This window comes from Sardina pilchardus, chromosome 13, assembly GCF_963854185.1.
Source record: "Sardina pilchardus chromosome 13, fSarPil1.1, whole genome shotgun sequence".
Taxonomy (NCBI): Eukaryota; Metazoa; Chordata; class Actinopteri; order Clupeiformes; family Clupeidae; genus Sardina; species Sardina pilchardus.
Window position 1 is genome coordinate 10,419,796 of NC_085006.1, and position 17,500 is coordinate 10,437,295.

General features: G+C 48.2%; 1 protein-coding gene across 15 annotated transcripts in view; it reads right to left on the bottom strand.

Annotated features, from left to right (window-relative positions):
• The window catches only part of rap1gap2a (RAP1 GTPase activating protein 2a), a 36,521-nt gene that overhangs the window by 13,957 nt on the left and 5,064 nt on the right, over positions 1-17,500 (bottom strand). For 2 of the 15 annotated variants that reach the window (XR_009941202.1, XM_062553169.1), the window contains exons 2-8: positions 9,979-10,063; positions 3,689-3,724; positions 2,336-2,377; positions 1,706-1,738; positions 1,145-1,363; positions 451-554; positions 1-45 (exon numbers count right to left, since the gene is read on the bottom strand). The exon at positions 1-45 is cut by the window's left edge and continues 34 nt beyond it. Coding sequence is in view for 14 of the 15 variants with exons in the window: in XM_062553169.1 (XP_062409153.1) it covers positions 1-45; positions 451-554; positions 1,145-1,363; positions 1,706-1,738; positions 2,336-2,377; positions 3,689-3,724; positions 9,979-10,063 (564 nt within the window). In the remaining variant the exon portion in view is untranslated. Of the gene's footprint in view, positions 46-450; positions 555-1,144; positions 1,364-1,705; positions 1,739-2,335; positions 2,378-3,688; positions 3,725-5,665; positions 5,790-6,143; positions 6,263-6,369; positions 6,637-8,062; positions 8,257-9,978; positions 10,064-17,500 lie in introns of those variants that run through there. The other 13 variants (XM_062553172.1, XM_062553174.1, XM_062553175.1 and 10 more) reach the window with 13 other exon arrangements.

The following is a 17,500-nucleotide window of genomic DNA, read 5'->3' on the forward strand; positions in this document are numbered from 1 at the left end:
AGCCCAGCCAGGGAGATCCTGTCGTGGAGCGTCTTCGTCTTTGACCTGAAGGGACAACACACACACACACACACACACACATACACAGTCACCTACTGTATTTAATGCACTTGGGGATGAAGTTCCGTACACCTTTAGGGGTCCGAGCATTGAATCCACTCAACAAGCAGACAAGGGGTGCCTCTCATCTATCCTCCCTTCCTTCCTCAGTGCTCGTTCCCACTGATCGAGATAAAGAATGATGGGGCGGCAACAATGGGATAGTCTATCCAGTGTTCTTTATGGATCAGTGGGAACGAACCGGAGGACCAAGGAAGGAAGGAAGGGAGGATAGATTAAAAGACGAATGAGAGGCGCCCTATGTGAAGCGAGACCCTGAAGGCTCTTGGCCTGGGGATGGAGGGCTAATGGAGTTGGGGGACCTGGAGGTGATCATGAGCCCAGTCCTACCTCAGAATGATGCGCAGGAACTCCTGACCCTCGGCCTCCTCGTGTTTCAGGGACATGATGAGGTTGCCAACACTGCTAGCTGTGCAGTAGTAGTTTAGGTGCTCCTACAGGAAGGAGGGATGAAGGGGAGAGAGAGCAAGAGAGAGAGGGAGAGAGGGAAAAGAAAGGGAGAGAGGGAAAAGAAAAATGGACAAGCAGGAGGAGAAGAATGAGTCATAAGCTATTTTGAGTTTCTTCTCTGGCTAACAGTCTGAGGCCCTGTACAGCGAGGAAGTCTGGTGTTCCATCACACTGATCGTGAAAGTGGAGGAGTCATGTGCTGCTGGCTGTGAGTGCGCACCACCCGTTTAGTCATCCTCTCTGCCTGGGCTTAGGGACAGCTGGCCGAGGAAGGCTCAGGAAGTCTGGCTGAAGTGAATACACAATGGCCAGCAACACAGAGCGACTTCTAATGACGGGAACATCAGAAATCGGAGAAAATGAAGAACGGGAATATTCACAAGAGTGGGCATTTGTTTATGGGATAAAAAACAACAACAACCCCTCAAATGTCAGTGTTTTCAAGCATGTTAAAAATGAGACTGACGAACGCCTAATTGGTGACTCCAGGGCATCCTGACTATATCCCCCCCAGTTCTCATTATTCCTGACTGAGGGACTGAGACGGACACCTCAAGCTCCTGTGGTGGCTCACCCTGCCCAAGAAGTGCTTGCGGTAGGCCCGCGCCATGCTGTTGCACTCCAGCCGGTAGCCGAAGCCACCGCCGGGGCTCATGCCCTCCCAGTCGTCCTCCTCGCAGAAGCTGCTGTCCGACGAGGTCGGGGTGCCCACGGGGGCCTCGGCGTCCTCGATCCAGTAGCCCCCAAACTGGGGGAGGATGACCTGCGGGTAGGGGCCGCCCTTCTCCAGAACCTGTGGATGGACAGATGGATGGGTGTTGGAGAGGTTAAGGGGTCGTGTCGTGTCCTGTGTTGAATGCGGATGAGGCGGTTTCTAAATGTGAGCAGTGTCAATGGCATTTAACAGAGCAAACAGGCCGAACAAATAAAAGCACTCGTGAAAAGGGCAGCTTTGTGTGTTTACTGCAAATAAACCTTGAACTTGTAATTGGGTCCTTGCGACAGCTGATGTATTTACTGTGTGATCGTGTATGTGTGTTTGTACTCTATGTGGTGTGTGTGTGTGTGTGTGGATGTGTGTGTGTGTGTGTTTGTTTGTGGATGTGTATGTGTTTTATGTGTGTGGGTGACTCACATCTTCTATCCGGGGGTAGGGGATGTAGTCATCCTGTTGAGAGAGAAGACGAGAGATGATGCTGAATACTGATGTCTGAACAGCCAACTAATACATCAATGAGCTCAGCCAAAACTACCGCTATGACAGAAATGAATGGCATAAATCAGAGGGGTGGTCACGGTACAAATCACGAACAAGGATGACGACACCAAGCGCACCACGTCGGAACGAAACAGGGTATGATATCTTGCCAACCCCCAGTCCGACCCTTAAAAAGCGCTTCTTTATTTTCGGAAAGATAATACTTCCGTCTGCACTTTAGCGAGACCTCGAGGCGGGTTTTATGAGCCTACGCCGGGTATTATGCCACAGAATCAAATCAAATCTCCATCTCATAAAAAGCGCTTCACGGGGAGCGAGCCAGAGGTTAGCAGGGGTGAACAATCATGGTCATTTGTCATGGAAGGAAGCAAGACAGGGGGGAAAAAAATCGGAAGGTGGATAGACAGGAGGGGGGGGGGGGGGGCATTCAACGGCACAACCACAGGGGAACAGCTACACTGAGACGGGGAAAAGGGACACAGCAGTGGTGCCAACTAGCCGTTAGCCACTGCTGCGAGGAACGTGACTGGACATAGCATTCCGCACCTTATGCCTCTGGGTGGGTTTAGTCTCCTCGGCCATGGGGATCTGGTCCCAGCGGACAGCGTGTCAAAGAGGAAGAGGAGGAGGTGGTGGAGGAGGAGGAGGAGGAGGTCAGTGTTAAATAAAATATTCCCGCAGGAGAGAACTGATGCAAAGATGACTCTGTGTGAGAGACTCAGACCTGCTCCCACGGTAACAGGCTCTATTTGTATGCTCAAGGGAGTATGGATTTTCTGTTGACACATCCTGAATTGCACAATGACTGGTGCCAGGCTGGACTGAAGTGTTTGTGGAAGAAAAACCCTTCAGTACACAATACAGAGATGAAATCGGGATGGGTGGTTTAAAAATAAACATGGGAGTTGGCCTAGTCTAGTGCTATAGGCTACCTACTGCATACTCCACAAAGGTCTAATGTTACAGTCAATTATATGAACCCAAGCACTTAAATGTGAAAGTAGCCAATCATACAAGTAGGACTCTTATCTGAGGACAAGAAGGACTCCAAACTCTTGTAGACAGTTGGAGTGAGTGTGTGAGTCAGTATGTGTGAATATGTTGGTTATTAGTTAGGGGCGTCTTGGAGCAGAGTGTCTGTGTGCTGCTGTGTCTTGAGGGTCCTTAATGCAAGCTGTGCCAGTGCCTGATCACAGCAGGCCCTCCACTCGATACAACCCCCGAGACACTTAGCCCTCTGATCATCCATTTGAAAACGGTGCAAAAAGTCTTTCAAGCTTGTTTCTTCCATTGATAGAGGGAGGGAGGCAGAGAGAGAAAGAGAGAGAGAGAGAGAGAGAGAGAGAGAGAGACAGAGAGATGTGCTGGTCGATGCGAGTGTCGTAAAGAACATAGGACGAGACAGCCGCCACCACAGTGTCCTTGCGCAGGCTAAAGCGGCCATTGGCACATATTGATCCGTTTCCACGGTTCCTCCTAATGCTTTCCACTGAACCCATGTGGCGCACGGGGCAGAGTGACAGTCAGTGGCCGCCCCTCCCTCCCTCCCTCCCTCCCTTATATCACCCACTCACAGAGACCTGCTGGAGCTCGACACGCACAGAAATCTATGCACTCCAAATGAAGCGTTCTTTCAGCCCTACTGGGCAATTATTCAATCAAGGCCACAGATTGGAGCCTGTGGTCCCAGGTTTCAGAGAGAGAGAGAGAGAGAGAGAGAGAGAACATTTCAGGGACACGAAACTGAAGGACACAATAATTATTCCTTCTGCGGGTTTCAGAAGGGCGCTTGATGAGAATTTTTTTCCGAAAAAATAGTCAAAAGACGGAGTAAGAAGCAAGGACGTAAGGCCAAGGTCTACAGGGCAAACACACCATTGGGAGAACAGTCAGTCTTACCTGCATCCTCTCCAGCATGTCGAAGAACTCTGCTGACTGAAACAGGGAGAGAGAGAGAGAGAGAGTGAGATGATGAGTTTAACAGCTGAACACAACAGCTCATAAGGTCAGAATATTGTATTATGAAAAAGCTGCAATCATTAGTTATAATGAAGGGAAAGCCCAAATAATGTTCAAATAGTGTAAATGTAATGTGAAGGATGGGACACCTGATTCGATACTTGCAATTAAACCAAGCAAATCAATCTAATCTCGAAAACATTTTTAATAGGCAACGTTATTGCTGTGGTTGGAAAAAAAGATGATTAAAGATGTTTTATGGTGTTATGAAAGGCCAAACAATAATATCCTGTTGCTGCTCAGTGTTCATCAATGTTCAATATATTGCTCGAATAAATTGCCCAAAGTCTTGTGTGTAATTAGCCAATAGCAGTCTTTCTGCCACACAACCAGGGGCCTATTTCACAAAACCAGAGTAAGTAGATCCAAGATAAGTGACGACACACGCGGTTGACCAAGCCTGGTCAAAGTAAACATGCTAAATACGTTTCACTAATGCTGAGCGCAGATGAGTTGAGGCGGCTAGGTCAAGCCAGGTGTAAGTTATTCGGTATGTGTGCGCGTTCTCGTTTCTCCCCCAAATAACTCACGGTGGGAATAAAAAAGACGCGAAAAATAGCGTCTTGCACACAAAGTGAACAACCGCTTTTGATATAGACTAACAACCAGGTAAAGTTGTACTTTTTTGGATGGGAATCATGAGTATTTCTGTTACATAGCGGGAGTAGGTGTGGCAGATCAACTGAATGCAAATTTACGTATGCACCCACGTGTGAGAGCTTCCTCGTCTCAGCACGCAACGTCATTAAGAAAGCTCTTTGCCACCGCAAAGATGCACAAAGTATGTCCTATATTATCTTAATTTGTCTTAAAGGCCGAATTAGTTGAAAACACCTTCGAAAAATGTCCCCTCCACTTCCAACCAACTACTACAGTAGGCTATTCATCAAACGTCCGTCAAAAAAGAAGCAAACAACGAGTATTATAAGGCCACCATAATTTAAATGACACCCATATGGTATAGGCAGCCATTCTGCTGTGTTTTGCGAGTAAATACAAGTAGCAAATAATATATAAATGGAATACAGCTCTTTGAAAAAATCGCATGGAGGTCTGATTGGACTGACAGCTAGCAGAACCAATCAGATAATGTAATTACCATTAGAATTAACTTAGCTTGGCTGTTAGCCTGGTCGGGAGCAGGCTAGCTTCCAAGTATAAATTCCCATGGTAACTTATATGTGATCTCTTCTGTGAAACCAAGTCAAGGCTATGTTCATCCAGGATAACCCAGTAAGCCTGTCTAAATCCCCTATCTTGGTTTTGTGAAATACCCCCCAGGGCCTGGCAAGCAGCCATAAGAAGATAGTCCCTCAGTGGACACATCTCACACGCCTATGTAAACAAACAACAGAGAGAGAGAGAGGGTAAAGAAGGAACTAATTTGCAATCTTTTGATATTACTACATTCTGAGAGTTCATGGCCAAAGGAAGCTGCTGAATAGTAATGAAAGGAGGCACTTTCTTTCAAGGATGTGTTTTATGTCCTGTGTAGATTGTGCCAAGTGTGACACACACACACACACACACACACACACACACACACACACACACACACACACACACACACACACGCACACCTTAAAAGGAAGAAATTACATCAAGGCCCCTTGGTGTCGATATTCAATGCCATTTAGCACTGAGACGGTACCCAGCTAGTAATAAACTGACTAAAAGAGTCATGATACATGAACATTACATGAAACAATATTAAGCGTTCCGGACATGTTTTGGTAAAGTCAGACACTTATACATATTATATGTCAGTGTAGCATCAAAATGAGTTTAAAGCCATATATTTAAGGTAAAAGAACTGCATAATGTTCCTTTAACCTTGTAAGCAGCCTTAACTTCTACCTGAGGTGCAACATTCCTTTTACTTGTACAACAGACCACATAGTAAAACCACACAAAAAAAACACTGTAAAATATGCTTCACAATCTGTCCGGAAGCTTTAGAAGGGAAACCCCACACGCTCTCCTACAGACACAGACAAACAAGAGAAGACACCAGAGCAGAATGACTGATGAGCATCAGGTGGCTAATCTAGGTCCATCATGCCACAGAGTTCACGTATAGGCTGTCTGGAATAACAGGCTGTAGAGCTGAAGAGATCTTTGAGACTTTGACAACGTGAGTAGGCCTACTGAATATACACAAATGCTAAAATCCTTCAAACGTGGTCCTATGATTGTTTGAACATTAAGCAATACATCTAGAGGTAACACATATGCATAAGGGAATGAGCCCTAATGCTTTAAGTAAGCAAAAGGAGCAAGTAGAGACCTCCATCACAGCAAAGCCCTGTTAAAAGCCCTGTTAAAAGAGTCTCACCTCACTTCACCTTTAAAAGCAGCATATCAGGCTCATAAAAAGAAGGGTCTTCCGCACGCGATTCCTCGCTGCGCCTTTCTGAAAGACACCGTCGGTGTGTACACACCAGGTGAGAATGCCACTCAACTAGAGGGAGGGAGGGAGGGGGGGGGCAGGGTTAATATTTAACCTCATACATCAGCTAAGAACACGGGCTGGTCCGCAGTGTAAACAAAGCGCGACTCACAAGTGGCTGGGCTTGCCTTGATAACCTTGGAGATGTGAATTCCCACCAGTAGGGCAGAGTCCGGCCAAGCGCGACGCTCGGCAGCTGTGTCAAGCCTCCGTAGGCATTGTGGGTAATTATCAATCGGCTACGGCAACCAGGTGGAAGTGGTGGAGAGTGTGACGAGATGAGGAACGAAAGGTCCAACAAGCCGCTGCAGCGAAGCCTTCTCCGACGTGTGTGTGTGAGAGCGTGTGTCTGTACGTGTGTGTGTGTGTGTGTGTGTGTGTTTCCTCTTATGCCGTCGCTGCTCCACTGCAGTGACGCTGAGCGAGAGTTGTTATCTGAGGCAGCCGCCTGCTGTGGGGGCCTGTGTTGAGCTGCAGATTAGCCCAGCTGGCTGCTGAGAGAGCAAGCAGCTCTGCCCTCAATCCCCCCACAGCACTCAACCTCCACACGCCACAGGCAGCCCAAGGCCCATCCTCAAGATATGTACTGAAACACACACACACACACACACACACACACACACACACATACACACACACACACACACACACACACACACACACTCACTCACTCACTCACTCTGTCAGTCACTCTCACACACACACACACACTCACACACATATACAAATACACACACACACACACACACTCACTCACTCACTCACTCACTCACTCACTCACTCACTCACTCACTCACTCTCTCACACACACACACACACACACACACACACTCACACACACATATACAAATACACTTCACTTCAGAGCACACAAAGTATCTTTCCAATTCTCTGCCCCACACAGAGCTGAGCAGTCCAATCCCGGAAAAAGTTGTCAAGTTGGCCTCCGCGCTTTGCTCCAGCCATATGGATTTGGTCATTAGCTCAGCTCCTTAACTAGGAAACAGAAAGGCTAAGTCCTAATCAGCTGGCTCAGCGGATAGGCTGGGAGACACCACAGCGACACGTTTAATCTGTCATGCTGGGGAGTGCCCAACTCTAAACTTGCACGCCACTAAGACGACACACACAACGTGAGAACATTGGAGTGGGATGTGCCCACACAGACAGAGAGAACGGGATTGGAAAGACAAGGAGTGTGGGAAATGACCAAATCCAGGAGGATATTAAAATCCTTTAAACAGGAAGTTATTGCACTCTACCTGCAACGTTAGCTTTGGCAATCCCTCAGCCCTAGTGTGAAGAGAGACATGCCTTGACTCAACTCTACCCCCAAGTCTGAACAATAGTATAGTCTCACATGTCATCAGGAAAGGTTACTGAACTCAACAGAATGATTTAGTAAGTCAGATGCCAATTGTTAACTTAACACACACACACACACACACACATCCCCACATACGCACACACACACACAGTGTGAGTATCTAAGAGTCTGAGGATTAGCATCGGACTGACTTGTGTTCCTCCTGCTCTGCACTCTGTCTATCTAAAGGACCGGTTCTCATTGCCAGGCCCCCCCCCCTGAGAGGGCACATTAATTAAATCAGCCAGAGTAATGATCTCACCCGCCTGCCTCCATCAGCAAGTGACCCCCCCCCCTTCTGTAAACTGCACCACCGCACCACGGGTACCGCAGTGCTCTCCCGAGACAACACTGCCAACCTAACAAATCACCTCCACCTCAAACAAAACGACATGATAGCAAAAAAAAAACGCAACAAAAAGCAATTCTCACTCATTACCCTCTGAGAGACACAGTGTATGTCCTTGTCCTTCTTGTAATGGAGTTCGGGAAAAAAAGCGGTTCTGGTGCCTCCGGCTTCTGCCCGCTCCCACGGCTCTAACAGGACGGACAGGTGAGGACAGCCTACGCTCCCAGGAGAACCTGTCCTACCAGTGCATCGGCAGATATTTGATCTCACGTTCCCGTTCCCTGGCCCTGGTGTGCGGCCGTGCACACAGCAGCACTTAAGACCTTATCGAGGAGCCACAGGCTCTCCGCTTCCTCTCCTCCTTTCACCCAGATACGCCAGCGCTTGCCAAGGAGGAGGGTTCTCACAGACAGGACATGAATGAGCCAACGCAGTGGGATATATGCTCACACACACACACAGACACACACACACACACACACACAGAGCGAGTTTTCTACCTTTGTTTGCCACTCACTCTCAGTGCACACTACAACTTTTCATGCAAAGAAACACACAGATACCCCCCACACACACACACAGACACACAAATTCTCTTGAAACTTGATACAAAAAAGCACACACATTGTCTTTTTCAAGACCATTTACACACTCTCACACACACATACTGTACACACACACACACGTGTATGAAAACTCCACCAGCAGCTTCGCCCACACCAGCTATTGTTCCTGTCTGCCGGCAGCACCCACCGAGCAGGTGCTAATGGGCCTGAGTCGCACATCCAGGTGAGGCAGGTGCGTGGAGAGGATTCCATTACTAACGTGTTGCTCCACAACCGCCCTGCTCCACACACACACACACACACACACGCACACACACACACACACACACACACACACACACACACACACACACACACACACACCATATCTCCTCCACAGGGGTAACAGAGTGCCCCAGAAAGGTCCAGCCTCAAAATGGCTGCCTCTCCACACGACTCTTTGCAAGACTTGCCCCCCGCTGCAGTCTGATGCCTGCCGTTTCACAGACGATGGCCGAAATAATGAAATATGGGCACTGTGTAGGACACTTTAACAGCCGGTGTGCTCGCTACCTTGAATCTCTCTCTCTCTCGCTCTTTATCTCTCTATCTATCTCTCTGTCATTCTCTCTCTCTTTCTCCCTCCCTCTCTCTCCTAATTGTCAGAGTGCTCACTTTAATGTCTCCCTCCCTGTTTGTTTCCCTGTTTGCGGTATTTTTTATGGTCTAATATGGCACAGGGCTGTCATGGTGATGAAGAGGAAGGGATCGCCTTGGGGCCAACGTTTCAGCAGGTGGCTCACTCTGACTTCCCACTTGCGTCATTGCAAAAATAACTCTCCTAATATCCCAGCCAGTTATTAACAAGCTGTTGGAGTGATTTTTCCTCACAATTAGTGAAAATGGCTTTCACCTCAGGACAATGTTAATTTCCCCTCCCTGAATACACCGTATGACAACACTGAATCTCTCTCTCTCTCTTTTTTCCCTCTCTCTCTCTCTCTCCCTCCTTCTCTCACCTTCACTAATTCTCTCCTCTACTCCCCCTCACTTCCTCTTTTTTATCTCTTCCGAGTTTTTCCCCTCCCCTCTGTTGATAAGAGCTAACGCAGTTCAAGGTGACACCTGACCGCTCTCTTTCCTCCACAGCACCCTCTATTTAAGTCTATTAGGCCCAGAGGTGCCGTTTTAAAAGAGCTGCAGCACTTGTTTGCACAGACACCAGTTGGAGTGGCCGCGCAGGTAAAAATAGTAAATTGCAGGAAGCTGAAGATGGTGTTGGTTCGGGTCAGGCCCCTGCCTGCCTCTCTTCAAAGTCAGTAGAGCAATCAGAGAGTAACCTCGCTCTCCAGAGAGAGAGAGTAAGTCTCAAATTATGAGGAGACAGGTGGGGAGTTCTTGCGGACATGATTGCAGTGTGTGTGTGTGTGTGTGTGTGTGTGTGTGTGTGTCAAGACCTACCTTCATGGTGGGTGGTGCCGTGCGAGGGGGAGATGGTGGGCATTCTCCCAGGGGAACATTTGAGATGTTCAGCAGTTCTTGCTTCCTGTAAAGACACACACAAAGACACAGACACACACAGACACACAGACACAGACACACACACACACAATGAGTAAGGCATGGCAACACTACTTCATTAGTTTAACAAAGTGGTGTGGTAGACTTTCCACAGTAAAAGACTAGTGCACTACAACATAGACTACTGCAGTACCCTTGACAATGAGAGAGAGGGAGAGAGAGAGAGGGAGGGAGAGAGAGAGAGAGAGAGGGAGAGATAGAGAGAGAGAGAGAATGACCAGCACAGCACAGTAGGGTCATTAATCATGCCAAAACTCCAGTCTGAATCTCCTAGTCAGGTATGAGAAGCCTGATTACATTCCTGAGAAGCACCACCGGCCCCACCACAGTGAGCCAGCACTCCGTGAACAGAAAGAGAGAGACGAGGCGGACAGAGAGATATGGAGAGAGAGAGAGAGAGAGAGAGAGAGAGAGAGAGAGAGAAAAGAATCTCTGGGCTCTCCACAGAACATGATCATGTGGTAAAGGGACTGCAGCGTCCCGGAGACAAATGGTCTGCACCTCCAGCTAGCTGCCTGGCCTGCGGGGCTAACAGGAGGCAGCCAGACGCATTTCCTCCCATGATATTCAATGAGCCTAATAGCACCGGCCGCCCACAGACCGGCTCAGTCTTTCCTCCTCTCTATCCGTCTTTTCCCCTCTCTCCTCCTCTCTATCTGTCTTTTCCCCTCTCTCGTTTCTCCCTCTCTATGGCTCTGAAAATAGTCATGGAGTGGAGCGAGAGAGAGAGAGAGAACATAGGTCATAGGAGCCGCTTTTTAAAAGTACAAATGGATAAACGCCAGGTTAAAAGCACAAAATGACTGGCCGACCGCAGTGTGTAACTGAAGCTAGCGCAAACAATGCCCATTGGTCACCATGGAAATAAAGTGGGGAAAAAAAGGATAATCAACTGGTGCCGGTTGTTAGGAGGTGTACGGCTGGGCCACCGACATGGCAACCTTTCCATGAACTAATCCACTGACTCACGCAGGTTGACACCATTCCCATACAACGCCACCGACAGGAGGAAATGAGAGGCTTCTTTGCATGCCTGTGGTTACTAAACTTTCCATTCTGTTTCATCCACAGATGAGACTAAAGTGAGTGGGCTGAGGGGGCGGCCGACGAACGCTGCGAGTGAGTAAGAGTGTCGGAGGGATGGACAACGACAGTGAGACGAGATGAAAAAGAGTGAAAGAGAGCGAGAGATAGAGAGCGAGTGATAGAGAGGGAGAGAGGGAGAAGACAGCAGGCGCTTTTAGCTCCCTCTTCCACACACCCCAGCTGGGCCCATGGGTTGAGGCAGCGGGCCTCTGGAAACTAGCAGTCATGGCCCAGTTCCTCCTCCTCCTCCTCCTCCTCCTCCTCCTCCATTTAAAACAAAGTCATGCTCTCCTGTCTCCCTTTTTCCACTGGGTCAGCCCCAGCACAATACAGCCCTGTGTCCTCTGCCAGCCGCTGCTCGCACAGCCACGGGCAGAGAGCTTGAGGCTCTCGCAGGCCATAAACAGCAGGGGCCGCCGGAGAGGGGTTGAGCCAAATCGTGGGTCAAGACGCCGCGCGGTGCCAAAAACACAATAAAACACACCTCCTCAAGTATAAACATGTGCGAGGCTGAGACGAGGTTAATGATAAAGTGTTATCAACTGTTTGGATTGCAGCGCTCCACATGCGGAGGACGAATTCACTGTTGTGAACTCCTGTGGTCCTTATTCTGCTCCGGTACCTGAGCTTAGATGACCTATCAGGTAGATGAGAAGAAGACTGGAAAGTGACAAACAGTATGTTAGTGTAGACTGTAGACGGCATCTCTGTTTCACAGTTTTGTCCTGGTCGAACAAGCAGGACACAGAGAGTATGAGAGCAAGTGACAGAGAGAGAGAGAGAGGGAGAGAGAGAAAGAGAGAGGGAAAGTGAGACGGTGAGGGGAGCGGTGGTCTGAGGTGATGTTTAAAATGAAGTCAGCTCTTTCCAGTCCAGCTCAAGCTCGTCCCCAGACGCATAGTCCTCCACAGAGGACAGCGGGAAAGTGAAATCTCCTGCATGCTTTTCACACCCACAAAAGGCAGAGGAGAGAGGGCTCAGAAGAGAAGCATCACACTACTGGGCCCTTGGTGCTACATTTATTAAACACGCCAACACACATACAGTACGCAGGTTAAGCATCCCCCCCCATACACACATACACACTCAGATTGCCAGAAGTGCAAATGCATAAGGGAGACGATGTGTGTGGAAGTATGTGTGTGTGTGTGTGTGTGTGTGTGTGTGTGTGTGTGTGTGTGTGAGAGGTGTGTGTGTGTGTGTGTGTGTGTGTGTGTGTGTGTGTGTGTGTGTGTGTATGTATGTGTGTGTGTCCTTGTGTTTGTCAGTGAGGTAATGAAGCAGTTCCTGCGTCACTGTCTCTGCTTAGGAGAGGCGGGGCTCTGGAGACGCAGCATGACCAAGGGAAAACCAAGAGAGAGAGAGAGAGACAGAGAGAGATACTGAAAGAGAGATACCGAGAGAGAGAAAGATACTGAGAGAGAGAGACAGGAGAGGGAGAGAGATACCGAGAGAGAGAGAGGAACAGAGAGAGGGATAGAGTAAGAGAGAGGATGAGGACAGGCAGTAGTGTATGAAAGGGAACAGGAAACCCTGCCTGACTCACTCTGATCTATCAGATATGCAGTAAGGTACTCTACAGGAACTGCTCCACAAATTCCAACTAATTTCTTGGCTCTAATTTCTGTTTCACCCGGTCTCCGCTTTCATATTCACACAGGTCTACAGGTATAATCACCTCCATCTAGCACCCTGCTGCTCACTGAACAACTCGAGAGGAATGTACAGTGTTCTCATCAACTTGTTACCTTCTTGCTCTACATGATTATCTGATTAGACTGTTTACCATGCACAGCATCACACACTAATTTGTGCTAAATGCTAGTACGAATCTAAAGCACTTTGAGCTGCATTCTGTGTATGGTGCTATACAAATAAAGATGCTGATTATTATTATTATTATTATTATTATTACTCGGTGCTCAATTACTTTTAATCAGACTTCATTCAATACTAATCAATTTAACACGACAGCGATGATTATGATGATGACCTAATCTTCCAGCTACAGTACGTACAGTATCTCCCTGTTTAATGCATAGATGGAGCTCTGGAGATAGAAAATCCAAGGGCAGTGACTAGATTAACGTTCCATGGATGTGAGGATGCAGAGAAGGAGAGGGAGACTGAGAGAGAGAATGGGGTGGACTGAGGGGGAGAAAGATGGGATGGAGGGGGCACAAGCGGTCCCTCTACTCCTGCCAATTAAGTCTTAATTGTGCAAGCTATTTTTGGCTTAATATGGGGTTTTTTTTTTTCGCTGTGGAAACTCAATAGCCAACTCGATCAGGCTCCAGAACCACAATTACTGGGGCTCAAATGATTCCACTAATGGATCTAATATGGGGGCGAATTAGGCGAGGACACACAAAGCTGGAGGGGGGGGGGGGGCATTCCATCTGGGTGTGTTGTCGTGGAAGCCAGGGAGACATGAGCTCTGGTGTCCCTTCCTCAAAAGCCCCAGCTCCCCCCTCCCCCCTCCCCCCAGCCTTCTTGAGGGCTTAACAGGGTAGGGCGCTGCAGAGCATCATCTGATTCTGCGAGCTGCCTCCACGAGAGCCATTATCAGCATCATTACAAAACCCAGCGACAGCTCAAGCGACACGTGTCACTGCTGCAGAATTCTGCATTATCTGTCCGTCCTATAGGAGAACGCTGCTGCTGCTGCTGCTGCTGCTGCTGTCGCTACCGCTGCTGAGGAGATGTGCTGGCTCAGTCATGGCCATGCACCCCCCCCACACCTCCCCACCTCACACTCACACACACACACACACACACACACACACACACACACACACACCCTGAGCCGGTGCTGTCATCCCTGATTGATCCCCAGCGTGGGGACACAGGCGCTTATCGTTCCAGCCGAGGGGGCCTGGACAAGGTGCCGCACGCGCTAAAGACGGTTTTGATTGGAAAGCGAACGATGATGAGGGAAGGGAGAGGATTGATGTGTCCCGAGAGTGATGGATTCCCTGAGAGGAGGTGTGTAGAGGGTGTAGAGAGAGAAAGAGGAGGGGGTCTGTGCGTGACTGCGGGGGGGTGGTGTTGGGAAAAGGGGGGGGGGGGGCTGAGAGAGAGATAGGCGTCTGGGGGAGGCAGAAAGATGGGTTTTGGCTCTTCAAGGACTCCCTCCTGCCAGCACTCCCTCCTGTTGCACAGTGATGGGAATGTGTGTGTGTGTGTGTGTGTGTGTGTGTGTGTGTGGGGGGAGGGGGGTATTGAGGGTCAGGATGGCCCCCTCCTTCATCTGGACATGCTCTCAGGGGTGTGAGGGCTATTTATAACTGGAAAGAAATGTGGAGACCAGCCAGTGGTCCTCACATGCTGTCTCAGTAACAGAGCTTACCAACACACACACACACACACAAACGCGCGCACACACACACACACACACACACACACACACACACACACACACACACACACACACACACACACACACACACACACACACACACACACACACACACACACACACACACACACACACACACACACACACACACACACAAAATAAAATACATATTTCCCTTTGGTATGGAAAGAAACGGTTTCAAATAAAAGCAATTAGTCTGTGACTTGTTTATCAGGCAAACTTGGCACTGAGAGGAATCGATTGTGCATGCTGGAAAAGCGCTCTCTCTACTTTGTTCTAGCCCAGTTGAAGTAGATCAAAAGCACACTCAATAAAGTGAATTAGGTACAAAGGAAATGGATATCAAAGATTTCGTTCAGAGTCACACTAGGAGACATTATGTAATGCCAATTTAATTCATGGAAAAGCAATGTTGATTAGTTTGCGTAAGTACTAGGAACTGGGCTTTAACTAACCTGTCCAACCTGTTGATCTATACTGTTTGCAGTGGTTTGGGGAGGGCTGGGTATATGGGGTGAGGTTATGGCTACACTTCATAAAAGCTGCCAGAGTTATATGACACCAGCTTTGGGATATATTAAAAGGTAAACACGAATGTGTGCAGCACTCTGCCAGAACTGTCCTTAAACCAGCACTATGCAAGAACTGTCTCTAAAGCAGCACTATGGAGGAACTGTCCTTAAATCAACGCTATGCAAGAACTGTCTCTAAAGCAGCACTTTGCAGGAACTGTCCTTAAATCAACACTATGTAAGATCTGTCTAAATCACCACTATGCAAGAACTGTCCTTAAATCAACACTATGCAAGAAACAGTCTATACCCCTTTGTGTTGACAGCTGATGAAAAGGATCATGTTCCTGTACAGTACAATGAAGTTACACAGCACAATACCATCAGTCCCAGTACCAGTGTCTGAAGCAATACCAGTCTGAAGCCATTATTTTCAGGTAAAAGAACTACATTGTGCTGCTTTAAAGAAACAACTTGGACAGCACTTGACATGCTTGTCAGTGAGGAGACTTGATTAGATAGTGTTCTGTAGAGAGAACTCACAAAGCATCTGGCTGTTCAAGACTCCGCAGCTCTTTCATCAGGCCTGATATGGGTTGACCTCGGTGCATGGGTCGGGCTCTCGCTCGTCTCTCCATTTTCAAAGGCAGTTTTGAATGTGATTACTAGGCAGGCAAGGGACCACTGGGCGGCCATGAAGGCAAAACTCCAGAACTAAAATGTCTTACAGAAGCCTTCACTATTGTGGGAAGGGGGAGTACCGAGCAGCATATGCTTCGATGAGCTTGTTTTCATTCAGAGAGCAGGGAAGCGCTGTTGCTTTTCTATCAACCAAATCAAAGGACCAATTCGGAAAAGCACTAATATATCTGTGGTCACTGAGGGCTCTTCTATTCTCTTACACGGCTTCAGCTAATTGGTTGTTTCCTCCCAGCACCTGCTCCTCATTCCCTTCCAGTCGAGCCATTAATTGAGACCAGACCAAGAACACTAGACACACAGACCGGCGAGCTGCCTTCAATCCATACTTCAATCAATCAGAGTACCCAATGTTCACTACAGCCTAGTTAGCCAGCGCAGCCAGGGTTGATGCAGTTTACCCATCATTGCTTGTCATGTGATTATTCGAATAGCTACTGTCTGAACTGCATATTCTAAATGAGAAACTCGCATTAATGTACAGTATGGCCCAATAGGAACACTTCTAGATGAGATAAAGACCATACGTTTTCTGTAATGGATTTTTAATGGTGTTACACATATATTTGACCCAAGTGTTATGCTCTAATCTGATTTGCTTTGGTACACACATTACACTACAATACAGCGATATCATGCCATTTATATGCTATAGGAGTAACAATATGATGTGATTCAGTTCACTGTTTAGAGTGTAAAAAGGCTATTTTCAGACAGTGGAGTCAACTTTTGAAATGTGTGTTGTGTGTCATTCTATCTCATGCCATTGCACAACCGTAACTATAACCACATGAACATATGCATTGTTACGTAAAGGAAAATAAGTCCAGATATTGTGACCAAAGTTGAGCTAATTGGAGCTTTTATATACAAATTCAGGCATGCAACATCTGCATGTGTGCTCTGCTTTCCTCTCATCTTGCCCTTTTAATAGCAGCGCTGCTTTAATTAAGCCATATGGCCCGAGTGAGGGGTGGCATTGGCAGGGGTAGAGCTACGGCTGTGGTCTGGGCTGTGGGCACGAGTCTGGAGGCTGGAGCGTCTGTCTGCTGTCTGTCTGACGGCACCAGCGGCTTTAACAGACTCCTGCTGCTCCGCTCGGTCTGAGGTGAGCTGTGGTGAGCCGGGCCGGGCGAGGGGCTGTGCCGCTACTCCCTCACCGACGGCAAGGTCAGCCGGAGGGGCGTGTCGGACGGGCGCTCTGCGACCAAAACACGTCTATTCTGGTCCCCGCTGCTCTACTGAAGCAGTTAATTCAGATGAAACGGATGTCTAAGGCACAAGGGGGGTGAACAGTTAGGGGTCATTTTGGATGTTGTTGTTACTCTCCTATTCAACCTGTGGAGAATAATGTCCTCTAAAACCTTTGCCAAGGTGGAGCTGGCTCTTCTTTCTCTCACACACATGCTCTTAGGTAGTCCCAAACAACTTGCTTACAATGCAAAAGCTCGGTCTCAAAAGCTTAAATCTCTGTTTACAGCTCTCTGTCTCGAATGCTTAAATCTCTGTTTACAACTCGTGACTTCCATCAGGACTTCACAGGGGTTTTCGGAGACCAGACACTGCCAAAGAGACGGTGGGAAGAAACCGCTGGCACGTCTTCTTACAATTTCAAAAAACAAGCCATGCCAGACAACACAGCCATGTGAACAGTCTGCGAGACGAAGTAGACAAGCTGTCAGCGTCGATGCATTATCCGTCTCCCTCACGATCCAAGCAGACTCAC